The 25,628-nt window shown below is 46.2% G+C and overlaps 1 protein-coding gene across 4 annotated transcripts in view; it reads right to left on the minus strand.

Annotated features, from left to right (window-relative positions):
• Positions 1-25,628, minus strand: part of LOC144110117 (5'-3' exoribonuclease 2-like) — an 87,011-nt gene that overhangs the window by 25,077 nt on the left and 36,306 nt on the right. For all 4 annotated transcript variants that reach the window (XM_077642937.1, XM_077642933.1, XM_077642936.1 and 1 more), the window contains exons 16-26: positions 23,433-23,495; positions 20,184-20,281; positions 17,994-18,078; positions 16,433-16,483; positions 12,764-12,871; positions 9,640-9,729; positions 7,418-7,490; positions 5,644-5,727; positions 5,448-5,551; positions 3,726-3,805; positions 2,646-2,702 (exon numbers count right to left, since the gene is read on the minus strand). In XM_077642937.1, the coding sequence (XP_077499063.1) occupies positions 2,646-2,702; positions 3,726-3,805; positions 5,448-5,551; positions 5,644-5,727; positions 7,418-7,490; positions 9,640-9,729; positions 12,764-12,871; positions 16,433-16,483; positions 17,994-18,078; positions 20,184-20,281; positions 23,433-23,495 (893 nt within the window). The remainder of the gene's footprint in view (positions 1-2,645; positions 2,703-3,725; positions 3,806-5,447; positions 5,552-5,643; positions 5,728-7,417; positions 7,491-9,639; positions 9,730-12,763; positions 12,872-16,432; positions 16,484-17,993; positions 18,079-20,183; positions 20,282-23,432; positions 23,496-25,628) is intronic.

A 25,628-nucleotide genomic window follows, 5' to 3' on the forward strand; every position in this document is an offset into this window, starting at 1 on the left:
ACGGAAGGAGCGCCGGCGCGTCTAGGCACGAGGTACACATATGGTGTCCACGTTCAAGGCCGTCACGTCACGTCCTCCTAAACCGAGTACATAACGGAAGGAGCGCTGGCGAGCCTAGGCACGAGGCCCACATATGGTGTTCAGGCTAAACCATCGTGAAGCTGCCGCTTCTTCCTCGGTTTAACCAAAGTTAAACCACCGTTAATTTTTATTTCTTTTTATTGTGTTAATTATTAATTTTTATTCTTCCTTCCTAATGACATACCTACTCATTAGGATACAAAGATTATTGTGAGACCATAAAAAGAACAAAAATAAAGTGTCCCTGCCCGTGCCACGAAGTATAACGGGCTTTCCTTAGGATATAATGTTAAGCCTACGTATATACTAGGCTCATCTTTGCTGGCAGAGAAGCTGCGCGGTTGTGTGGCCTATGGGTTGCGGGCTCGCCTCACAGTCTAAAATTTGCCGCACCTTCAGAAGAAATTTTATTTTTCTTTGTCGCTATGCTGACGTCATTTGGGACGTTGAGTAAAGTGATATGACATTTACTCCAGAAATTCTGCGGATGGCACGAGAAAAGACACCAACAAATTGAAGCCAAGCATACAGCACTGCGCGATAGCCACTCGTACTTGTCATCGAATAAGCGAAAACCGAAAGCATGCAGCAGATGTGCTGATTATAAAAGGGAGTATATTATACCTTGGCATACATATGCGCGTGCAATCATACAGATGCTAAGCAATCGTTCAAAGCCACGACTCACGGGACACTTTGTTTTTCGTTCTTTTTATGGTCCCACAATAACTTTGTATCCTAATGCGTAGGTATGTCATTAGGAAGTGCATGGCATATTCGGCGAAATAATGCCCCAGTCCGCATCGCACTCTCCCCTTTCTCTCTCTCTCTCTCAGCCATTTCCTTCACTGCGCCTGTTAGAAACTGCGTGAAGCACGGCTCTCCCGCATCCCCCCTCACAACCCGCACACCCCGTTGCCGCACCCGGCTACTCCAACATTCTAGGCGAAAACTATTCGCCAGAGACACTCTTAATACGACTCTAGCGCCATTATTGCAGCAGACATATCCACACCCGTGCCGACCAGTTAGTGAGCACTAAGATTGGCATGGCATTCCACACTATCGCAGCTGTTGCTAAAATTGGCACTGTCAGAAGGGTAAACATCCACTGAATTTTAATGCCATAGCATTGCAAGGCTCATCGAGAAGAAAATATGTCGTCGGGAGCGAAATTCGCTGATTGGCTTCAAGAAAGCGATGTAACCAGGCCTGAACATTCACACTGACTGGAGGGAGGTGACGTCACTAGACTAGAAGCGACGTCACTTCCGGTAACGGCATTAAGAGCAGCTAATGCTATCGCACTGCCAACACTTGGTGGTGGTGGTTGTGGTGGCGGCGGTGGTAAGACTTTACTGGATGCACTGGGGCGGGTTTTAGAGGAGAGTGGAGGGTTTCACCACTCCCTTGCCTGGGTGGTAGTCCTCATTCGGGACACCATTGGTGGTAGCCGCTGCCCGCGCTCTTTGGACCAGAGCCCTCTGGGACTCCAGGTCCAAGCAGCCGGACAAGGTCGCCTGCCAGCCCTCTCTCGCTGGCTCATTTACTCTCTTTATTCCCGGATTTTTCTGGCAGGCCCATACCATTGTGATATGCGTCTGCCCACATCTCTTATAACTTACAGTACCCCGAAAAAATTTGGCCTCTGTGTTTTAAAATCTCGGGGCCTAGAAATGACCCCGTTTGCAGCCTTCGGAGGTGCCGTTCCTCAGTTCTATACAGGCCCATGGCGGGCTCTGGGAACGTCTGCCTACTGAGGCGCAGATGTGCTGTAATGTACGCTTATGTGGTAGGCGGATTCGGTACTGGAGTCCCGACAGAGTCTGGCAATTCAGTGGAACTGCGGGGGAGAGACGCTCGGGCACCCATACCAATTGTTTTGTTCCCTGCATTAAGCTATGTTGCGCCTTTGCTAAAATACTGCTGGCAAGCGGCGCTATTCTTCCTCTTATATAATTTCGACAGGCGTGTTGAGAATCAGAAATTATGTGCGTGGCGTCGGAGTGAGTGGCTGCCAGTGCCACTTCCTCGGCTAACGCAACTTTACTAGCTTCCACCGAGAGTCCATCCACCTGCTTTCCCTCGTGTATGACCGTGACGGTGCAGATGCCCTCTTGCGGAGGGCGTCTGCATAATACGTGCATTTTTGCTGCCGTAATACTTCTCCATCGCGCTAGCTCTGGCTTCTCTCCTACCTTGATTGTGCTCGGGATGCGTGTTGTTTGGTGTTGGTTTAACTAGTAGTTTATCTCTCCAGTCCTTGGGAATGTTGTTGTTGGTGGCAGCGCTATGTGCAGATCCTGGAGGACTCATCTACCATCTTTAGTCGTTGATAACCGCACTATTCTACTGTGAAGATTTTTTTTGGAGCGGTCTAGATGCGTCCACGCGTTCACGTGATGATGATGCATTTCAGGAGTGTTATCGCCTTTACGGTACAGTTAATGGATGATCAGAAATTTTCAAAATGGTGCCTGTACACAGAAAAAAAGAACAAAAGTTTTTTTTTTTTACGCTTGACTCGGCATTTACATTTTGTAAAGGAACGGGCGCCACTTTACCATGTAACCATGCATCCCTGAATGTCGTCCACACCTTGAACCACGGACTGCATGTCACTGAAAAAGCGCATCAGTAAAGTAACAATCCACAGTGAGCTGATCTGCTCAGTTACCATTTGATGACTGAGTCAGCAATAATGAAAAATAACAATGAACACAAACAAAAACACGTAAACGAAGTGTTTGTAGCAACGTTGAATAATGTTCTGCACGTATGCACCTCCTGTGAGATTGTACATGAATCTCATGTCATTATGCTAGTTCAAAAACTAACTGCTAAAGCTAACGTAGAAAGGCTGCTCATTCTGCGAGAAAACAAGGAAAAAAGCTTCTAAAAACTGGCAAATACCACTGCTCTACCACAGGCGTTAAATAAAGTTAAAGTACCACGTTATTCCAGCAATAAACTGCTAGGAGCACAGCCTTAGCAAGTTGTTCAAACAAGAAGCCAAGCTTAAAATACCCGTCTTAAGAAAATAACAGCTGAAGCATACTGCTGCATTGTACGTGACACGTTATTTTTATGCATCAACCTGTTCAAAAAGTATATATTGCAAGTTTGATTTTTATGTTTTGCCAGGTGGAATGTGGTCGTTTACTGAACACGTTGTTGATATACGTTTCCGTCACAACATAAAATGCCTGGTATTGTGCATGTACTGCACTTCTTTTTTTTATACGGTGGCCTAGATGCTGTTCACAAAATATTCTGTTCACATTAAGAGAACTGCCAGTCTTGTCATGACGTAAAGTATTATCGCAATGAATTATATTATAAAACCTGAACAATAAAGCATGCAGTGAGAAAAATTAGAAGCATTCTTTGAACGCAGGACGCTTTCAGTAAGTGCATTGAAATAGGCTTAATTGTTTTTATTTGTTGCTTGTCTGCCCATTTTAGTCCCTCTAACTAAATGCCGCTTTGAGCCCTCTAAGACAATATTTATTTTCATTTCCATTGCTGAAATATATATTAATAAATAACAAAGAATCAAAAATAGTGGAAGCTAATTATTGTATCGAGCAACACGACCAGATTCTCTGAACAATAATTCTTCAGGAACATCGTCCGTGACTTACTTCCCCGGAGGAACGACGTTGCGACTCAGACGAATCTTGCCTCCAGTACCGCCGAAATACTTTGGGTCCAGGTCGAATTCCTGAAAATATTAATTGGCGTTATTGCATTTACTTCCACTATTTTATTCTTAATAGGAACCAGGCGTGGTTCAAATAAAACAAGAGCCTTTGTTTTTTTTTTCTGTCTGTTGAAATATTAACCGCCTGCGCGCGCAAAAGGAAGCACGCGACATTCGCACAACGCTTAACGGCAACACAACGACGCAGATTTAAAACTAACGATGTTTCCACCCGGGTTCTACTGGAACTGCACAGGAATATCATCCCTGCTGAAAACTTCCAAGGTAGATAAATGAGTGGGAAAGCACAAAGTGGACAAGGCGCCAGAGAAAAGCCTCAGCCATCTGATCAAGTTTTCGACAAGAGGACTTGTCTTTATTTGTCCCAGACAAAGACAAGCCTTCTTGTTGATGGCCGAATGAGTGAGGGTTCTCTGCCGCCCCTCGTTTATTTTCTCGTACTGTGCAGAACATCCGTAACACGCGTTCAGATACGGATGTTCAAATACGCGCTCAAATGCGGAGCAGACGGATATCTAAGCTTGTCCTCTTATATGAACAGGTAACCAGATGACATTCCAGTTCTCTCATAGAAGGTTCAAGTGAGAAATCACACGGACATTTAATTAGATGATGTCTTGGCAGTGCGCTAACTTTCGAATATGTTGACGCCTTTACCACTTCCGTTTTTGTGACATTTTTCCTCCAGCCAATCTAGCCGAATGGTAATTATCCGTCTAGTGGTATCACTTGTCTCTAGCCAATCAGCGAATCTAATGACCGACTACACACATTTTTTCATGAAGAGGCTTCTAATGTTACTGAAATAAAATAACATTGGCATGAAATGTACAGTCAGAAACAATTCAAGAACAAAGCGGCAAATGCACCTCAGAGAAGGCCCACCAATCAATGGCGGGAGGACATGTCTTCACGTGCCGAGATCACAAGCCTTGCTGAAGGTCCTGGCATTCATAAAGTTTAGACTAGTAAACTTTCTGGACCCTGGTGTCCATGGTAGAGAAAGGTTGGGCACATGGCTCTTGGTAACAAAGTGAAGGACGGAGGGTAAAACCTCACGGTGCGTGCCAGCGCTTCGACAAGAGGAGCTGTCTTCTTCCAGACGGAGACAAGTCCTCTTGTCGAAACGTTGGCAAGCACCCTGAGGCTTTTGAAGCGAAAGCTTCACTACGCTAGGTAAAGCCCATTTCGGCGTGCGTTACCGGTTGACCAGCAAGTGAGCCAGAGGTCAAGTGCGGCTATAGGCCTTACCATATGTGGTCCACCACTGTGTCGCACCACTTGACCTTTGACCTTTCGATTCGCCGGTAAATGGCGGTACAATAGGCAGCAGCGTTCATTGGGTGACTAACCTCTAGCGATGAACCATTAATTTAACTTCCAGCTGCCAGGGTGGCAGGGTGGGCGCGCTGCCTATCCAGTGTGCGGAGCGCACTCAATGTTACAGACGCCAAACCGCGTCTACTTGCCCGACACACCACAGCTTTCGCTCTCTAACCATGTTCAGCAGTAGTTAAACCGAAGCTGATTTTCCTGGACACTAGGACATTTTAGGACTTTATGGATGATTCGCGGGCCTTCTGAAGGCGAGGTGCACTGGTAAGGAAAAAACGCTGAGGGGCACTGCGCAAAAACTTCGTACCGTGTCGTAGTCCTCGTTGCCTTCGTATAGAGATGAGATGTAGTCGTAGCCAGAGTGTCCCTCCCGGAAGTACAGGACGTCGTCTCCGTCCGTGTTGCGGTTAGCTGCAAAGTGACAGACAAGCAGCGTCACCTAGGATGCAGTGAGGGTTACCGTGTTGACGAACAAGGGAAAATAAGCGACTCTGGGCCCTCACTCTCTTCTTTGTCGAGCAGCGGGTAGACCAAGTCCATGGTGTCCAGCAGCCGTTTCTCGTCCACGAACGGCAGCTTGACCACGCCTGCGCAAAACGCTCGCTAATTATCTATACTCTCGAGCCAGGGCTGTTGAGCAGAGGCCACTTCAATACGGTGGAACCTCCTTAATCGATGCCTACGTTTTCTATGCCGCCTTTACGTCATCAATGACATGTGCATTAAAAGGCTCCATTTAATTCACATATTTTCATGTTCGTTTGAGTTCACATCAAAGACGCCATTGATGACTGCGTCCATCTGTCCCCGGGCAGTGGGCAACCTGCCCTAGGTCGACCCAGTATGTGGCAGGTAAGCCGCATAGGTTACCTTGTGACTTCATCACAACCTGCCCATCGAATTGTGAGTAAACTGCCCACAGTGACAGGTGGAAGTTCATTTAGCGATTAGTCTTGGGATGTAGCTCGGGAGGACAAACCTGGGTCTAACAAGCTCCGCCGGTAGCAGGACCTGCCACCGCAGAGCAGTGGCTCATTGCTTAACCGCTACACCAGGAGTGGTATGAAGGCTCCCAGGGATCGATGAATGCAAACTCGAGAAAGACTGTTTCCGCATCTATGGGCATTAGATTTCAGATTTGTTCACATCATAGATGTGGGTAGGTCCGGGTAAAAAGTGATCACTGATCACTTGAGGGACCCCCCTTTTACAAGGCCTACAACTTTAACGCTACCGCGTCATACCCTTGAGGCGGAGTTGACGTACGATTTCCCCATCTGTCTGAAGCCTGCTTGACGCTGAAAACCGAGCCTCGAAAAGAACCTAAACACCGAAGTGCCAGCGCACCTAATTCACGTTTAACTACGCTAAATCTTCCGCCATTGTTTTTTGGTGGCGAGTGCATTACGCTAATGCCTCCAGTAGACCTGCCAGCAGGTAGCAAATCCAGGTGTCTTATCTGTAGACTTCTTGTCATTCGTCGGTAACTTCGCGTCGCTGTCGGGTAGGTTGTGCGACGACCGTGACTCTCCATTGTGATCGCGCCCCTTGCTCTTCCCCATGTAGCTCTCATTGCAGAAAAGACAGGCAATAGGGCAAAGAACCACAGAAGAATGTTTCTACTAGCATTTCTTTATGCCACAGCCACGTACCTAAAAGCGTGATATTAAGCTGCCCACTGACCCAGGGAGCCAGTTATGCGCCTTTCCTTTCCTCAAAATTAACGGAGTCTATCACGTTGTCAACGCCAACTCCAGTGAACCCAATGAACAACGGCGGCCTATTACTCCAGTGCAGCGTTTCTGCCACAACATTTTCAACGCCAAGGCATAGAGCGCACATCTCTGTCACTATACCGCCAGGTAACCCAAAGCGCGATTGAGGTATCCACTGGCTCGGGAACCAGTTATGTGCCTTTCCTTTCGTGATTCTCTCAGAGGCTTCACTTCCACCTTTTTGTTTCGCAGGATAGGAGGGCAATAGTACTTTAGCACCAAAAACACCAAACATGCCCAACTGAGCCACGATGGTGGCGGCTGTCTCGCCTTGTCATTCCTCCTAAAATTTTTGAAAATAAAAAAAGAAGAAAGCACGAACACTCCCCAAAGCTAACCCCAGTATCAGAAACTGCAGGCGTCTTTCAAATTCATCCTGTCCCAGTAAGAAAGTTACGGCCCACTGTGGTGAAGTGACAATGCATGAATAATGAGTCGCGCGTCGGACAAAAAGGCGGGGGAAAGGTCAAAAAGACGAGGCCAGGCAGAGCCGTAGACCAACCTTGCCAGTTGTACTTGTTGCCGTTGAGGTCGACCTGGAAGGAGCACGGGTAGAAATCGATGACGGGAGACGCCTAAGAAGAATCGAACACGGAAAGCTGGTTTAGACTCTTGGCCGGCAGCACAAGCCACATGTGATCACTAAGACGAAGAGGAGATCACTTGTAATACAGAGATTGCAATGATCGTTCGCGTGCTCACGCTAGGTTGTTTCGATGTACTATCGTGGGCAAAAGTAAGAGACCCTCCCTCCAGGTTCCGACCCGTGCCACTGTGCGTGGTGGCGCCACCTGACAAAGGACATCAGGCTTCGAGAAGGAACCGCTTCGCCGGCATCGACACCAGAACTGATTTGCCAGGTGGCGCCCCCATGCATAGTGGTAGCGATCGGAAGTTGGAGGTCGCTATGGGTTGAGGCACCTTAGCTTTCGCTATTCGAAATGTAACGACCTTACAGGCTTTACGTGTGCTTCGGTTAGTAAGTAAGGCAGTGTGGTATTCGAGGCTAAACTCGACCTCCTCCATCTCTAACCAATGTGAGAATGACATCGCTTACACGCATCAGTTTTTCCCATGTCAAAACGTCACTCGCTACAGCCGTGTCTTCAATTCTTTCGCTCCACTACTCCCGCGAATAATTTCTGGATGTGCGAGCACCTCTCATTTAAGAGGAAACAGGAATAAGGGAGCGCGTGGCACAAAATTCCTCTAGCGCCATCTTGTGATAGGGGCATGCGTCAACAGCGAATTTACTCACAATCGCAGCTTGAGCCGGCCCGTGGTCCCTTACAAAATGGTCTATAGACTGTCTATAGACTTCTTATGGCTCTATTGCCTTCGTATAGATATTTGTTTGTCTGTTCATAGTCTATAGACTGCCTATAGACAAAAGTCTACTAAAAGTGTATGACCATAAATCTATAGATTGTCTATACACTGTCCATAGGATTTGTATTGCCTATAGACAGTTCTCTAGGGTTGCCTATAGAGAGTCCATAGAATTTATAGACAGAAGTCTATGGACAGTCTACAGACTGTCTACGGAAATTTTTGTAAGGGGTGATCACGGTCCGTGATTTAAGAGGAATAGGAATAAAAGCGTCATTTTCTCCAATGAGCTTTCCTTTGTAGCCGTAGGCTGCACTTGGGTGAATTCTGAAGGATACCTTTAGTATGCCGTGTACAGTCTTACCGTTACCTTCAGTGGAGTACCGGGATGCCGCCAATCGCCAATGCGCACGCGGGGATTGGCCCCAATGCGGCAGGCTTGCGCGCAGCTGACGGGTACCTAGAGCCATCTGGCGTCATCACGCGCACTAACGCTGCGCGGGCTGCCTGCACTCCGTTAACCATAACGGTGACACGGTACACGGCATGCTAAATGCATCTAATGAGTAACTACTCATTTATTACAAATCTACTGCACCCTCGGGATTCTCCTAAGTACCTTGGACGTTATCTCAACTACCTTTTTTTATCTCATCTACTCACCTTAATCTCCGGCGGGTTTTGTTACGTTTAACTTCCTTTCGGAGGAGTCAATTTGAGCGTCTTTATTTCTTCTATGAAAGCATTCACGCGATTTTGAACTCTAATCAACACTGCCTTGTTTCTTACTGTGTATAATTGCCTGTTATTTTCATTTCCATAGGTCGCTAGTTTCTTCTCATTACAATAGCAAACCTTTACTTTCGAGTTCCTCATAAGCGAACCCTGTTCCTCGCTAACCGTGGCATTACGCCTTTTTCACAAGGCCACTCTGCGATTGCGCGCCCCTTCTCGTCCAGCTCCACTGGTTGCAAATAAAACCGTCAGCCCTGTCTACTGCGCATGCGCAGTTCGTGTTAGTCACAGGCACATGCGACAGATGGCGGCAGCAGGATCTCCGTGGAACCAGATGGCGCTTGCGTCTCTCGCTTGCGTTTGCTTTCAACCAGTACCAGACGAATTTCGCTACTCCCCAGGGGGCACCCCATCTTATGAAGAAGGCACATTTCGAGTGTTGCAGCAGCACCTCATAACAGAGCCATGTTTCACACTCAGAGCAGAAGTGGGACGCTATCTTACGGCCGTTGGCCGAAGATGCGCAAATGCGAAACACGCAGTGTGCCTTCTGAACCAGCGCTTGCTGGCATGTGCCCGAAAACCAGCGGCTATTTGCTGCCTCCGAATATTGTAACACGCTCGGCTGCGTCGTAGTGAAGGAAGGAGAGGGATGCGCACCGGATCCTCCATGAGGTCGGCAAAAGGCTCGGGAAGGAGATGGCTGCTGGCCGTCGGTAAGACGCTCATCAGCTGCTCCATCGGTTTCAACTGTGTGGGATAAAAAAATGAAGGAAACCCAAAGAGCAATCATCTCGAACTTATTGTAAACTTCTCCAAATTAGAAGCTGTTTTAATGCAGAGCAGTGAACCCCACAAGCAGCACAGGAAATCGGCCTAATATTGCAACAGGATGGTTCCATCCTGGACGTTTGCAGGGCCGGCCTGTGCCAATACGATTCCAATATTGGGCTTGATCCTCGAGAAAACAAAGTTATCTGTTATATAGACACGGCTGTAAATCGGCGTGTCGTGATGTTGGCCGTAATCCTTATACGCCTAAACTTTAAAAAAATTAAAATTAATATATTTTTATATTAAATACTTCCGCCATTTCAAAATGTAGAGTAGTCCTTTTATTGATAGAAATACGAGTGTTTTTCAATACCGAATTTCGAGTCATCCTACACCTAATATACTAACCAACGGACTAGTAATTGCGTGCGGTAGAACTTGAACCATATGACTTCGACTAGACTGCCGCAGTTTGTATCACGCGTGGTGGTCTTTCTTCTCGTGACAATGATCCATATTTTTTGCTTATCTTGTGGAATCACAATGCGGTCGATTCTGCTAACTGCTTCAAGAGGAGACTGGCGGCTCTTTCTGAACGCATAAAACTGAACGCATGCAACGAAACTCTTTACGGGCAAAGTTAAGAGCCTCTTGAACCTACACTACCGATCACAAGATTTCATGCAATAAACTTTTAGAGTTACGGCGCAATAAAGCTCTGTACTACATTTAGGACACTACGCATATATGGGATAAGGTTCCCCGTTGTTCTGAGAAAAAATGTTTGAGCATTCTCTAAGAATAATCTGATGCTTTCATTTAAAGGTTCAATCAGGATGACTAACCAGCCAAAGCCCTGCGACAAAGCGTCAGAAAGGAGAAAAGCGTCTCAGCGAGTATACTGACAAAGATTCGTACTGCGGACTTGAGCTGCGGTGACTGGAAAATATAACCACTGTAAGATTGTTTACAGTGTTGTTGGTACTCGTCTCCTAATCAGTGCAATACCTACGGATCTTCTATGAATTTCTGTCGCACAAACGTTATTAGGCTTAACATTAAGCTCCACCGCGGAGTTCTCGAAGCACGAGTTGACGGTGTATAGTCCGCAATGTCCGCATGGGCAGTTTGGCGAACACCATGGACAAAGAAACGAAATGTTTTTTTTTATTAGGCAGATTTAAGCAAAGCATTTGGAAAAAAAATTAGTGCTCAAGGAGGTTTTGCTTCTGATCCATGCAGTGTGGCACTCGCAGCATCCCTGGAAGTCCTAACATTCGGAGGAGAGAGGACCAGAATCCCTTTTACCTTCACAAGATTTGGAACGCTGCAGATGCGTCACGAACGAGCAACACGGCGTGCCCCAAAACAAAACCACCTTGCCTAGTCGAAAAACTCAACAGAATAGATTTTCTCTAGAAATAACAAATTTTCTGTAACATTTTTGCTCATGACCTTATAACAACAGCATTGTTTTAGTAACTACTGACGTTTGAGTATTTACCACAAACAAGTACTATAGAAAAATTTACAGTACTACAGAAAAATACCTCAAATCAGAAAACCTTGTGCTGTGCGATATCAGTGCACGTTAAGATCCCCAGGTGGTCGAAATTATTCCGGAGCCCTCCACTGCGGCACCTTTTTCTTCCTTTCTTCTTTCACTCCCTTTTTTTATCCCTTCCCTTACGGCGCGGTTCAGGTCTCCAACGATATATGAGACAGATACTGCGCCATTTCCTTTCCCCAGGAACCAATTATTATTATTTCTTACGACAAAGCGACAAACAATTTTTTCCTATTTTTCACACTGTTCTGTAGTCTTTTTTTTGGACTCGGCAGAGATTAAAAATTTCGACAAAAGGTGTAATTGTCCTTTTTAAATAGGTACATAAAATTATTCAGTTTCAAGGGTTGTCCTCCTGGCTCACGGAACAAACGAGGGCTATCACTTATATGTCGTCTAAAGGATCGTCATCGCTCTCTTCGCTAATAATAATAATTGGTTTTGGGGGAAAGGAAATGGCGCAGTATCTGTCTCATATATCGTTGGACAACTGAACCGCGCCGTAAGGGAAGGGATAAAGGAGGGACTGAGAGAAGAAAGGAAGAGAGAGGTGCCGTAGTGGAGGGCTCCGGAATAATTTCGACCACCTGGGGATCTTTAACGTGCACTGACATCGCACAGCACACGGGCGCCTTAGCGTTTTTCCTCCATAAAAACGCAGCCGCCGCGGTCGGGTTCGAACCCGGGAACTCCGGATCAGTAGTCGAGCGCGCTAACCACTGAGCCACCGCGGCGGGTCGCCCTCTTCGCTAATTTTCTTATTTGAGACCAGTCGTCTGTAGCAGGAGTTTACGGTCTTACTGCTTGCGAGGCGAAACACGTGGCAGCACTTTCGCGTTGGACGATTATGATACCAGAAAGACTACGAACATCGCTTTGTAAAGTCAGTGACCAATGATTACCACGTGGTTTATTTTCAATGCGGTTTGCAGGAAAAACACTTGGCATAGCCTTAGAATAAAGTTCTGGTGCCGGTGATCTACACCTCTTGAATCCAGCAAACTGCTCGTTTGCTCGAAGCGCAAACACAACGCAAGTTTTATCTTAATTATTCTGCAGACAGTGAAAATTGCCATGGCCATGGCATGCCGTAAACGCGATTTGCAATAAAGAAAAATATCTTGCACAGTCCGCACCTGTATATAGGCTGCATTGTATAAGATAAAACATGTATAGTCCGTGGGCTGTACACTGAATAATTATGGCATATAAACTGCATAAAAATGTCAAACTATCCATGTTCTGACCTTACTTCTCAGAGCGAATTAAGACAGCTGGCGAGCGTGGCGTGGTGTATAGACTTTTGACGTTGCTTTAAAGTAATCTACACGAAGGAAATCTCCGAGCGCTCCCTAATGACACAGTGGCACTCGCAAGCCGCAGTCTGGGGGCGGTTACTTGTAACGTGATGTGAATTGGGATACACGCATGGCATGTACTCACAGGTTGCGTTCCTTCCTCGAACGTTATGTCCATGTCACCCAAGTCGACGAAGTCGGACGCGAAAGGCGCGTAGTAGTACGGGTAGAACCATTTCCAGGATGCGCAGCCCTGTTATCGGGGCAGGTAAAAAAACGCATAAAAAATATGGAAGGCCCGTCACGTTGTTTAACGCGCAGTATTGTTTTGGCGCTCCGCCGAAGTTACTCTAAATGTCACTGTGACGATGAAACAGCGCTCACCGTCACAGTGGCCGACCGACCTACATACCTGATTACGTATACCAACCTCCCGTATAATACCGTATGTGTTCCGTATGGCTCAAGCAACCTTTGTCCGTAAAGTTTCGAGACTGATTTATTTTCTTCTCTAGAAATGATTCCCCGAAACAAATGTTGGTGCGTATGTGTAGCGCCATCTTTTCGGGCTAACCTGAGCAATTTATGCTAATTGCCGTGGCAGCCGCTAGATGGCACTACATGTAGAAAGATATGCTGTCACTAGTCGTCTGCGCATTCTACTGTGAGTGAATGTGGAGAGATGGACGTTCTCCTCGAGCGGCGGGTAAACATAAAATTCTGTGTGAAACTTGGCAAGACAGCCACACAAACGTATGAGCTCCTTCGTGACGCTTACGGCAACGAGACATTATCGCGGGCGCGGGTTTTCGAGAGGCACAAGAGGTTCGTTTCGGGGAGGACGTCGGTGGAAGACGACACAAGGCAGGGGCGCCCTTCAACCTCACGGAATGAAAACAACGTGGCTCGGATCAGGGAAATCGTACAGCAACACCGCACGATTACAGTCCGCATGCTATCAGATGCTCTCGACATTATCAACACAGCATTGCATCAAATTTTGCGTGAGAACTTGGGGAAACGAAAGCTGAATGCCAGACTTGTGCCGCACTCCCTCACACAGGACCAGAAGGACAAGCGGGCATCAATGAGCGCTGATTTGCTCTCCGAAGCAGAGAAGGATGCAGCATTCGTCGACAGCATCATTGCTGAAGACGAAACATGGTGTTTTCAATACGATCATCAAACAAAGAGGCAAGCTCTCCGGCGTCGAGAAAGGTGCGGCGACAGAAGACCAAAACAAAGACGATGCTGATAGTTTTATTGCAAAGCAATACTACTTTAAGTCGCACTTCAGCCCGTTCCGTGGCGAGGCGGTGGTAGGCACCATTGACCTTTAGCGTGACCACGCTGCGTGACGTCACACCATGTGACCTAGAGTGACGTCACACCAGCTGTGTAAAAACGGGGCCCCATCTCACGCCGTCGCGAGGTGAGGCGGTAGCCACCAACGGCGGCCTAACTCCCGCTTCTCTCACCATGGGCGCTACGGTCAGAGTGACGTCACACCAGGTGTATAATACCCCTGTCACACGGCCAGTTTCAATCACCCTCGAGTCGAGGGTCTTCGAGATTCTCAATCGCCATCGAACTCGCCGCTGCTACACGGCAAATCTCAATGGCCATTGAAATGGTTCTCGTGTCTCACTCTACGCTTGTGCGGCGCCACAATCGCTACTTTAGATTTTACAAAAATAACAAAAATATTTGATAAATGTATACGAAATGCTTAAATACACGCATACGCGCATGTCATTTAAAATCCTTTTAATTGGGCGTACGCGACGGACAGATGCAGACACTGCTGTAGCCATTCTAATACAAGACGAGCCAAAACCAAGCCAGTCCAAATGCGTCGGAGCGCTGCTTCGTCAGGCTTAAGACCGGGGAAATCGCCATGATATCTGAAAAACAAGAGCTATTTTTCTCTTGAAACCTTATGCGAGGGTAAGAATGGGCAAATCGAAGGCGAATACAACAGCTTAGAACACGATATTGCTTTGAGGGATTAGCGACGAAGCTGTTATCGCTGTGAAGCGGGCGGGCAGGGTGCCGCCATGTTGTCAACGTTAAGTACGCAAGCAACGCAAAGACTGCAACGCAAAATTAATGCGCTTAATGCACTTAAAACCAGTCTAATATAATTTTAAAATAATTTTGCAGTCTGTTTACATTAAATTTTATGCGAATAATGTTTGTTCATGTTTTTGCACCGTGAATGTGTCGTGTACGAAAGTGCGCTTTGCGCCGCTCGGAGCAACGCTAGCAACCATGGGCAGCGCTCGAAGGCCCTCGAAATCTCGATGGAGTTCTGCGCTACTCCGTTGACTCGATAGGCTATTGACTCGATCGCCATTGAAACTGCCCGTGTGGCAGCGCTCGATCGCCTTTGAGTCGATAGACTATCGGTTCGAGGGCCCTCGAAATGCCCGTGTGACAGGGGTATAAAACAGCTCCGCTCCTCTCGCCAAGGCAGTCATACAGCCAGATGTTACGATGGTGCCTACGAACAAGGCAGCTCGGCAGAATGCAAAGAGGAAGCATCAGCGAGCTACGGAGACGGAAGAAGAACGAGAAGCTTCGCAATCACCAGGCTTAACAAAGCTAAGCCACGGCCGTTTTTTTTTCTATGCCAGAGGTGTCACACACCACCAGTTCGGCCCACAAGGGCAGACGGTGAATCAGGAGTTTTATATCCGCGTGCTCCAACACATGCGTGATGCACTTGCGACGCCGTCGCCCTGACTTATGGGCATCTGGACAATGGAGCCTTCTCCACGATAACGCAAGACCGCACCCTGCTCTCAGCGTGACAAAATTTCTCGTCAAGCACAGCATTACTGTACTGCCTCATCCGCCATACTCGCCTGACCTCTCCCCATGCAATTTTTTTCCCGTTTCCTCGTGTGAAGAGAGCCCTAAAAGGTCGCTGGATTGGGAGCGTGGAGGTCATTCAAAGAGCCACGACAAAGGAGCTTACAGTCCTGCCAAAAGAAGCGTTTTCCAACTGTTTCCAAGACCTCAAGAAGCGTTGGAAGCTGTGTATAGACTGCAAGGGAGACTATTTCGAAGGGGTGCTGCACAAATCATTTCAATGTTTAACGCATTTTTAAATGGGCTCAGTCTCGGAACTTTACGGACAAAGGTTGTATAAAACTGAAGGTAACACGCAAAGCCTGCGGGCGAAAGGGCAGCGGAGATGGCTACGTCGACAAAAATCGGTGTTTGGAATGGTTGGTTCATGCTTGAATCATAAGAGGGCAGCGCAAAAAACAGCGCTGAACACTGCAGAAACATAGAACACAGGACTCGAAGCCCGAAATTTGAAACATTTTCTGGGGAAAAAAATTCAGCCGATTTGCCTAAAGCCAAAAGCAAATGTATGTGCCAGCCCGGTGTGTTTTGCAATTTTTGCATCATTCAACAAACAACGCTCAGTGTTTGTCGTGGTCTGCCTTCTTTCGTACAAACGTGACACAAGCATTGTCTATGGTCACGTGGCAAATGGCCCACCTGACAGCAGCGGGCTTCAGGCAAACGAACACCCAATAGCTAAATTTGGGAAATGGTCACTGTAAATGCTAGCGCACTAAAAGCGTGGTTATAATGAGAGAAAATACGGTATCCATAGTTCGACGAACAACCCACGCTATATTTAAGCTCTAAAACAAGGCAGTAGCTATATACCCAACTTATGCTCATCGTGGAACACAGGTAAGAAATGCCCAATATTTCTTCTTCCAAGTTCAGGAACCTGAACTATACTTTGTTTAAGGGACAGATTTGGCTAAACGTTCCCAGAATAAACGCTTACCTTGGAGTAGTACCGATGAACCCAGCAGAGCCCTTTGATGTACGCGGCGACCTGCACCAAAAGTGGCGGGCTGTTATTTCGACGTCTCTTCTCACTTAACAGGAGTGACCTCATGAACACGGGTCCAGAAAAGTGCAGATTCACACTTGAGCCTTCTTCACAGCTCCAGCTATCCACTGATCTAACGTTATGCCAACCACCGGCTGTTGTGCACCAAGTTCCGCCTACACACGCCCTTGCACTGACTGTGCTGCTATTCAACCTCCTCATTCAACAGTGACGTCATAGGCAGGCGGTGTTAAAGGGACAATGGGGATAAGTACAGCCATGGCCTGTATAGATAGGTCGCCGCTTTCTGATTGCAAATAGACACTCTAATCAAAAACAGAGCTTTTATAAGCAAGAAAAATGACTATAAAAACTAAATACAGGTGTCGCCACCATCGGTCTTTGTTGCGCTGATCCCAGAGGCTATGCCGCTCCTCCATTTACATTAAAACAGCGACAACCCGTCAATTCCGGTGATGACATCACGAAATTCAATTTTCTTAACGATAAATAATTCCTTTGCTGTTGGAGAAGCGTCAGGACAGCTGTAAAGAGCTGAGCAATCAATTTTTACTGAGAACAATCGTTAGATGATGTCCTCAGTGGCCATTTAAGAGACCGGCTAGAGATTAATGTCGTGATATCTTTATAGGTCATCTGGCAAGTTTTTTTGGCACGGAGAAAAAGAACCAGCATTTCATTCTCTCCTTTAATAAAGGCAAAAAAAATGTAGGGCTTAATTAAGGAGCAGAAAAAGAAGGACAGAGACTAAATAACAGTCAGTGATATCCTAGCGGAAATACAGGACAGGAAATGGACTTGATAACTGATGGATATCCCGGTAACCGATAGATGATGATCATGCTATGTATTTTAATAACAGAAAACCAGCTAAGGCTAGAGTGCGCCAGTCACTAAGTTATTTGATCCACAGAGGTCTCTGCTCATGAGGATATAACGGTCTAAAAGGAGATGAACGCTGAACTTGTATAGAGTCTTTTATAACACACTGACTATTGTTGCCGCAATGACTGGTTAAGATTAAGGGCACGAGTAATGAGTGAAAACAGCAGATACGAAGATCAGATAAACGCAGCTATTGGTGGTGGCGATCGAGTCAGGTCGGGAGATAAGGTAAAGCAGCTTCCTGGGATAGGACAGCTGATGTCGGAAAGGGATAAACTCAAGGGAATCGTAAAATATCAGTTGTGCACTCGAAAACAAAAAACAACGCTTCTGATTATGATCACGATGATTATCAAAGGGATGTGCACGATATCTGCAATGTTTATTTCGCACCACTTAAAACCGCACACTGTATCCCTTAGGAAGCACCAGTGACCGTGAAACTTCCTCGTTTAACATTTCACGCAGATGAACTACGAAGTGTATCTTGTTTATGCACGTGCGCTCTTCAACTATCCCACTATTTTGTTTGTTTGTTTTTTTACTCAGAGCATGAACAGGTCGAGTCGAGGGCAAACTACGGAATGTGAATAATGGCGAGGATTACCACGTCACGGCGAAACTCTATGTTCTCGGGGCTGACGCCAAACTTGGACACGTAGTAGCGTTCTTTCCAGCCGTCCTCTCCAAGCCTGAAATAAAACAGTCTTTCATTACTGAGTTTCACATCGAAACAGTAAAGCACTGGGAAAGCAAACGAGCAGACTGATGATCACCATAGTTCGGGGTATCAAGCTGAACTTATCCAGCAGACAACGGAAAAGAAATCAGGAGCTCGTCATGACATATATCTGAAGGGATCCAATAGCCACCGAAACCAAGCTGCATAGGGGAATTTTATAAATCAATTTGTGACCTCGATCAATGGGACATTAATAGTGTAAAAATCTATCGCTTAAAGATGATTCATTAAAAGCATTAGAAAAAATTTTGGTCGATTTGTGTAGCACAGCCAAATGCGAATTAGGAGCGCTAGCATTTTGGTTCAACTTCGGCTCCAGCGTTCCAGTCCATTATTCCCGGATGGAAGTTGTCTGGATAGCGATAAGAAGTATATTCAAATATATTCAAATTTGATCATTCTCTACTTTGCGTTCATAGATCCCTGGGAGTCCTGATACCACTCCTGGCGCATTGGTACTGCGGTTAAGCGATGCGCCACTGCCCTGTGATGGCAGGTGCTGCCACCGCGTGGGCTCGTGAGGTCCAGGTCACACTTCCCGAGCAACCTCTCGCGGCAAATAAAAAGCTGAATTGCCACCTGCCGCGGTGTGGAGTTAGCGCACGTCCCGATGGTCATTGGTAAGTTGGCAACCTGCCAGGTGTATATATTTATACTGACGCACCTGGGCAGGTTGCCCAGAACCCGATGGGCAAGTGGGCAGCCTGCCACAAAGCAGGCTTCAGACAAACAGACAGAAAACAAACACACAACGGCTGAGGCCGCCGCGGTGGTTCGGTGGTTATGACGTTCGGCCGCGGACCCGAAAGACGCGGGTTCGATTCCGGCCGCGGAGGTCAAATTTCGATGGAGACGAAATTCTAGAGGCCCGTGCATACTGTGCGATGTCAGTGCACGTTATAGAACCCCAGCTGGTCGAAATTTCCGAAGCCCATCACTACGGCGTCCCTCACAGCTTGAGCCGCTTTGGGACGTTAAACCCCCTTAAACCATAAACCCAACGGCTGAGTGCGGGGAAGTACTAGCACACTAAAAACCACACGTCGCCCCTTGTATTCGAACCCACTACCTACGAATTTCGTGTCCGCTGCTATACCAACTGAGCTATGGTGATGACTGCCTTTGCTTTCTTTGACTCTGGCACTCGCGGTAATACAGGACGTGCGTACTACGTCCGCCGCTTATGGACGAGGGTGGCGCTGGTGAACACTCTCATGATACGGTTACACTACACATAAATAATAGCCCCCGAAAGCAGAAGATTCAACAGCCGTCGCCGTAGCTCAGTTGGTAAAGCACCGGACGCGAAATTCGGAGGATGTGGGTTCCAATTCCAGCGGCGGCATGTGGTTGTTTTTCTTCTGCTCTTATTAATCTGTCACTGATGAAAACTACAAATTAAAAAAAGAGACCACTATGCTCTTTGGCTTCGGTGACTGTTTCCTTCCGTCATGTATGCCATAACAAGCATCTCTTTCTATTCCCTTCACTCCTTATGGTTTGAGGGGTATCTATATTAAGGGCGGTTCGCATGCAAGCGAATTGGCGAACAGAGCGAACAGCGGCGCGGCGCTGCGAAGCGGTTCGCGAGCTTTCGTTTCACATGCATCGCCGCTCCGCGTTTCCCACCGCTGCGAAAACCAATGTTGCTGGCAAAAGATATGCGCTTGCAACCGGTTTTGGTGGCCTGAAAACACAAAAAAAAAGCGTAATATATAAGCATTATTTTGTCATTTCTTTTCACAGTTTATTTAAATAAGTATAATTCTTGCGTTTTAAGCATTAAACAGCACTTTATACAATTTCCTTCATAAAAACTTATTTAGGCCCTGCGCACTGTTATCCGAAAAATTTAAAAGAAAGAAAACAACCCAACAACTTATGAAACGCTGCTCTAACTTAGGCGGCAAGTATAACTCCTTAATTTTTCGTTACGAAAAAGAAAAGATATTTCACTGAAATCGTGAACTGAATTTCATACAGCCCAGCACGTTAATTTGCTTCTTATTCGTTTGAAAACGGTGCTCTTCAAAGGTGTGGTAGGCTGATGCTCACCGCACTTCATCGTGAGATTCTTCGTCGCTGTCAGACAGATCGTCATCCTCCATCTTACGCTTGATACCCTTGGGTGCCATCAGATCATCGTAAAGATTCTGCGCAGGATATGACATTACACATGGGAACGATAAATAAAAAAGCGATTTCATGATTTCTCGAAAACATTTCTAAAATCAGCAGTAACCACGCGACGGTAAGAAAGAAAGAAGTGTCCAGAAAAGGGCTAGAAGTGATTTCATGCTGAAAGTTGTAGGCAGGGACATCGCGCCGCTGGAAGTGTTCGCGCGCGTTTTTTCCCGATGCCTTAAATGGGCCCTGAAACACTTTTTTTTTGTCGCGTTGTCATAGACTTAAGCTCCCCGGGTAGCAGAGAACGCCGAACCTCGTCCGAATGTTGGCTTGCTGTTAAAACTTGCGTATCTACGTATACGAGGTTTCCAAGCTGCTGTTTGTCAGATACCTTCAGGTGTCGTATGAACGAAGGTCAGTATCTGCAGCGGAACGGAATATCGAATAAACTTGAAGGCAGAGCTACAGTGGCCAATTCTTGCTATTTTTCCCGAAATATTTGTCAGAATATGAGTGTTTGTCTAACGTTGGCTGGAAGTCGCTCATTCGCACTTCGTTTTATTCACACACACACACTAATCAGTGTGAGGTGAAATGATTTGATGCGAAAGCGCTGACCACTGAGAACACGTTGGCCACAAGCTTTGCACTCAAGCTTTATTCAGTATACGGCATGCAAACGGTACGCCGCGATTGTGGGCGTCAGCCGGTTATGAAGAGGGTGAACACTATTATACTCGGGGACAACATTTTTGGGAATGCACCAAAGGGTGGGCGGGAAAGAAAGACAGACTCCCCCCCCCCCCCCCCCCCTCGTCCCCGTGTCGTGTCGTAGGGGTGGTTGTTCTTTGTTCGGGCTACGGGTGAGGAGGGGTGAAAGGAGGGAGGTTGGAGAGGCGGTGAGGGGTCGCTATGACTGAGAAGCCCATCCCCAGGGCACGTGGACAGAAACCTGCCTCCCTTCCTTACCATGAAATGTTAGATGCCACGTTTTGTAACTTCCGAAGATGCGATTTTTGTTTTGTTTTGTGGGATTTGCTACGTGTGCATTTTTTCAGTACCTGTTCCTAGCCCTTCCCCCCCCCCCTTCCTCCTATTAACTTGTACTTGGCTTCTTAACTTGTTCATTTCTGTCTTCAGACGTTTATATGCTGTGTTGTATATTTGTCAAGTTTTCTTTGATGAATCCCCCCTATGTAATGCCCGCATTGGGCCTTTAGGGTATTGAAATAAATAAAGATAAATAAATTCCTCCCTAGCCTCTGCTGCATTTTCGAAAAAAATTTGTCCCCGAGCTTACGTAAAGGCATTAGGGCAGCGGGGCAGCCTTGGCCGCTAACAAAAACCTTAGACCTGCTTATTGACTTTATAAGACTTTTAGACGCACTATCAGGGCCCTGTCCTGCCCTGCCCTGCCCAAGCCCATTTCTTTTTCGAAATCAAGAAAAAGAAATGGGCTAGGGCAGGGCATGTACTGCGAAGGCAAGAAAATCGCTGGTCCTTAAGGGCAACGGAGTGATTCCAAGAGAAAGTAAGCGCAGCAGGGGGCGGCAGAAAGTTAAGTGGGCGGATGAGATTGAGACGTTTGCGGGCATACGGTGGATGCAGCTGGCAAAGGATAGGGTTAATTGGAGAGACATGGGAGAGGCCTTTGCCCTGCGGTGGGTGTAGTAAGGCTGATGATGATGATGATGATGATGATGATGATGATGATGATGATGATGATGATGATGATGATGATGATCAGGGACAAAAGACTCAGGACGCGGCAAAAGCGACCTAGGCGCATAGGTGTGAAGCCTGGTAACAAATACCAAGTTTCACTGCTCCACATTGGAGCGCTTGCGTCCGACTAGCACTTCCTGATGCTTGGCGGGGATGAACCTGCAGCCTAATAACGGAACCATGGGGTTTGGTTCCTAGTCACGCGTTCAGGAGATTTTTGTCCCCGATAGTGCTTTCGATGAGAGCATCCAAGTAGAGTTTGCGCCCATGGGCACACCGCGAGTGTGATCTGGTTTGAGGCTAAATAGCCATAAGGGCTCACCAAGTACCGAGTTCCGGTGGCGAGCATTTTAACAGCCTATTACATTCTCACCAGGTGGTAGGTGCTATGATGTCTTGTATGGGATATTTTAACTCCTACCTGTACATTTATACTCTGCTCAGTGAAAGCTGAAGGCTTGGGAGATAAGGCGTAGAAAACAACTTCCATTATGTTCCTGTCTTTGCAACGTTCTGTGGTGCAACACAAACGTGATTGCAGGGTGATTGCCTTGAATGGTTTGTAATGAAAATTGTGAATGGCCAGTGTAGGTGGAAAAAAAGAAATAGAATGATAGTTTGCAAGCGGCAGCGTTGAGAAATGTTAATTAATCTCTAACTGGTTTTCTTCTGCTTAAATCAAGTAACGCTCCAGAGTACTCCGACTGGTTAGTGTCGTTTAAGGCCAAACACGAAATATTCACAAACTTCGCTATTGGCTGGTTGCTTACCTTTAATAAAGGTAACCAACTAGCCGATAGCGAAGTTTGTGAATATTTCGCGGTTGGCCTTGAAAAACAGTAACCGCTCGGAGTAAATAGCTGAAAGCGCTGGATCAACGTTAAGGACGTTTAGCTAGGTTTTCTTGCTCCTGCTCTTGATTAGTACAACAATTTTATTTCCAACAAAATTGCAAACACTAATTTAATTTACATTGCTTACGTACCATCTTGATTTCAAGATTTTTTGTTTCGCATATACTTGCACCAAAACACGACCACGGTTTCTTAGTGCAAAATTGGTGGTTTGTAGAAAATTTTGTGGCTATATTCATATAGTCGTAAAATATCATTACCATCGTGCAATTACTGAACCCGGCCCGACAACCGACAGAGCTGGACGAGTTTATTTTGTGGTAAAGAGTTCGACATTCACGTGGTGCTTATGCAACACCTTCGTTCTGATTACTAGTAATACTAAAAAGAGGCACCACCCTGTAAACTCACAAACAAGAACATCCCCCAGTTTCAGTCTCAGTGCAAGGGAGAATACGATATGCCAACATGAAGGAAGAGTGTGACAGTGTGATCAAGAGACAAAACACTGGCCGTTAGTTTTGTTGTTGCTGTTGTTTTTGGCAAATTTAAAATTACGACCAGAATTCGGAAGAAAGAAATTTGAAAAGGTTCTTACAACTTGTGCTAGTGGTTTGTACGGCTGAAGCGATTTGTCATTATCGTCGTCACTTTCACCAACCTGAAAAGGACAAAGTTAATGAAGAAGTTTACAATTAAACCATTTTTATCAGGATTAGCTCGTAGTATACTCCATTCTCTATAGAGTATAGCATATTAAAAAATAATAAAAAGAAAGGCAGGGATACTTGCCGCAAATAGCTTAATATTCGGACTGCTGGTCTGGAGCCCGCGGCAATAAAAGACACAGGGTAGAGAGATGGGTGACAGGGAGAACAATGGAACTTACAAAAAGAAAATGAGGCGGGAGACAAACTGAATATGTGCGTTGGAGGTGACCTACTCTTATCAGCCTAACTTCTCTTCGAAGCTAAAAACGATACAAACCGGCGCTCTCAGTTTCTTATATTCTGATTACTTACATTGTAGTAATGGAGTAATTACTCATTAAGATCTACTCTAGCGCAGCCATGCGGTTACAAATGTAAGCTATACATAAATTCACAAAGAATTCGTACTTCAAGAAAAATTAGTCTCGGGGCGGAGATCAAACCAGAGACCATCACCTTTTTTGGGAGATTTCCTGTGAAAGCTGCCCTTTCTAACCGTGTGGTTGCGCTTGGGTGGACGCTAACGAGTAATTGCTCTTTTATTGCAAGCTTACTTCACTTGGGGATTTTCTAAAATTATGCATTAGTTTTATTGATTTATTGCGGCTATAATTTGAAATCAAAAACTTACCTTATCAACGTCGAAACGCGCAGGAGTATTTCCAGACTCTGTCATTCTCATGAGTTTTATTTATTATTCGTCTTTAAGAGCCGCAGTCATAACACCTGTCATTAGTCATGTCGCTTCTCGAGCCGCACTAGCCATCACTAGGCCGCTCACGCTCCAACTGCACCGATCGCCGGTCACCTGCGGTCATCTTTTATCTTGGGACTGGTATGATTCGCCACCCAACTCAATACTGCGCATCAACCCCGAACATTTCAAAACTGCAATTGAGACCATCCTACTGCAGTTGTCATTTCCATCCTTAACCCAGGACCTCTAAGGACAAAAGAAATACATATACAATATACCGGGTGTTTCAGCGAGCACTTTCAGATGTTTTCAAAAATAAGCTTTTCGGGATAAAAATGTGGCTTTATCGGCATAGTATTACCAGTGTTTGCAGACACCAGAAAACCGGTGAATCGTCTTAAGTAGTAAGCTGGTTAACAGATTTTTAACAATCAGCTTTTTGGCTATTAGAGCTAGGCGCCTAGTTGCCAAAAGAGATTTGTAGTCGGTCGTCAGTAATAGCCATATCAGTTTTTAGAATTTCGAAAACGCGATTATCCTCGGCGCTGTGGTTCGACAAAATTTGGCTTTTTCGACTAGTTACGTGCACTGGAGAGGTTGCTTTGCCTGCATGCTTTCGCCGACAGATTTTGTTGACAGATTTCGCTACTTGATATAAAATCAAGCTTTAATAAAATTCCGAAATCATTGTTCATCTTCAAAACTGAAAATTATTCCATTATACCTTGTGATGTTTACCGAACAAATCCTGGCATTCATATGTTATCATTTCCATCCACAGTGACACTTTGTCAGAAATTTTTGCACATCCCTGCAAAAAGTTACCCACTGGTAATTTGCGTTGGAAAACGAACACATTGTTCTTCTTGAGGTCTGAATATACTATATTTAGTGGAACAAAATCGGGGGGGGGGGGGGGGCGGAAACAAAAAATGGCTCCAGAAGGAGATAACGCGAGAGAGTTGCCTGGTTGCTGATGAAAGCTTCTCCACGAAGCACCGCTTCGCGAAGAGAGGACTTAAAAAAAAAAAGTTGTTCTTCCATTTGTTGCGCTAGGTCTCCAGTTCATTATAACCAGCCTGACCACGCCCACTGCAAGGCAAATGCCTCTCTCATGTCTCTTCAATTAACCCTGCCCTTTGCCTGCAAACTTCTTAATCTCATCCGCCCACCTAACCTTCTGCCACCCCCTGCTACGCTTACTTTCTCTTGGAACCCACTCCGTTACCCTTAAAGACCAGCGGTTATCTTGCCTATGCATTACATGCCCTGCCCAAGCCCATTTGTTCCTCTTGATTTCGATTATGATTGTATTGGATTGTAAAACGTTTATTGCGTCGAGAGCAGGTTGCAGGAGACAGATACAAGATGGCCGCTAGCCCATGGC

Source organism: Amblyomma americanum, chromosome 11, assembly GCF_052857255.1.
Source record: "Amblyomma americanum isolate KBUSLIRL-KWMA chromosome 11, ASM5285725v1, whole genome shotgun sequence".
Classification (NCBI taxonomy): domain Eukaryota; kingdom Metazoa; phylum Arthropoda; class Arachnida; order Ixodida; family Ixodidae; genus Amblyomma; species Amblyomma americanum.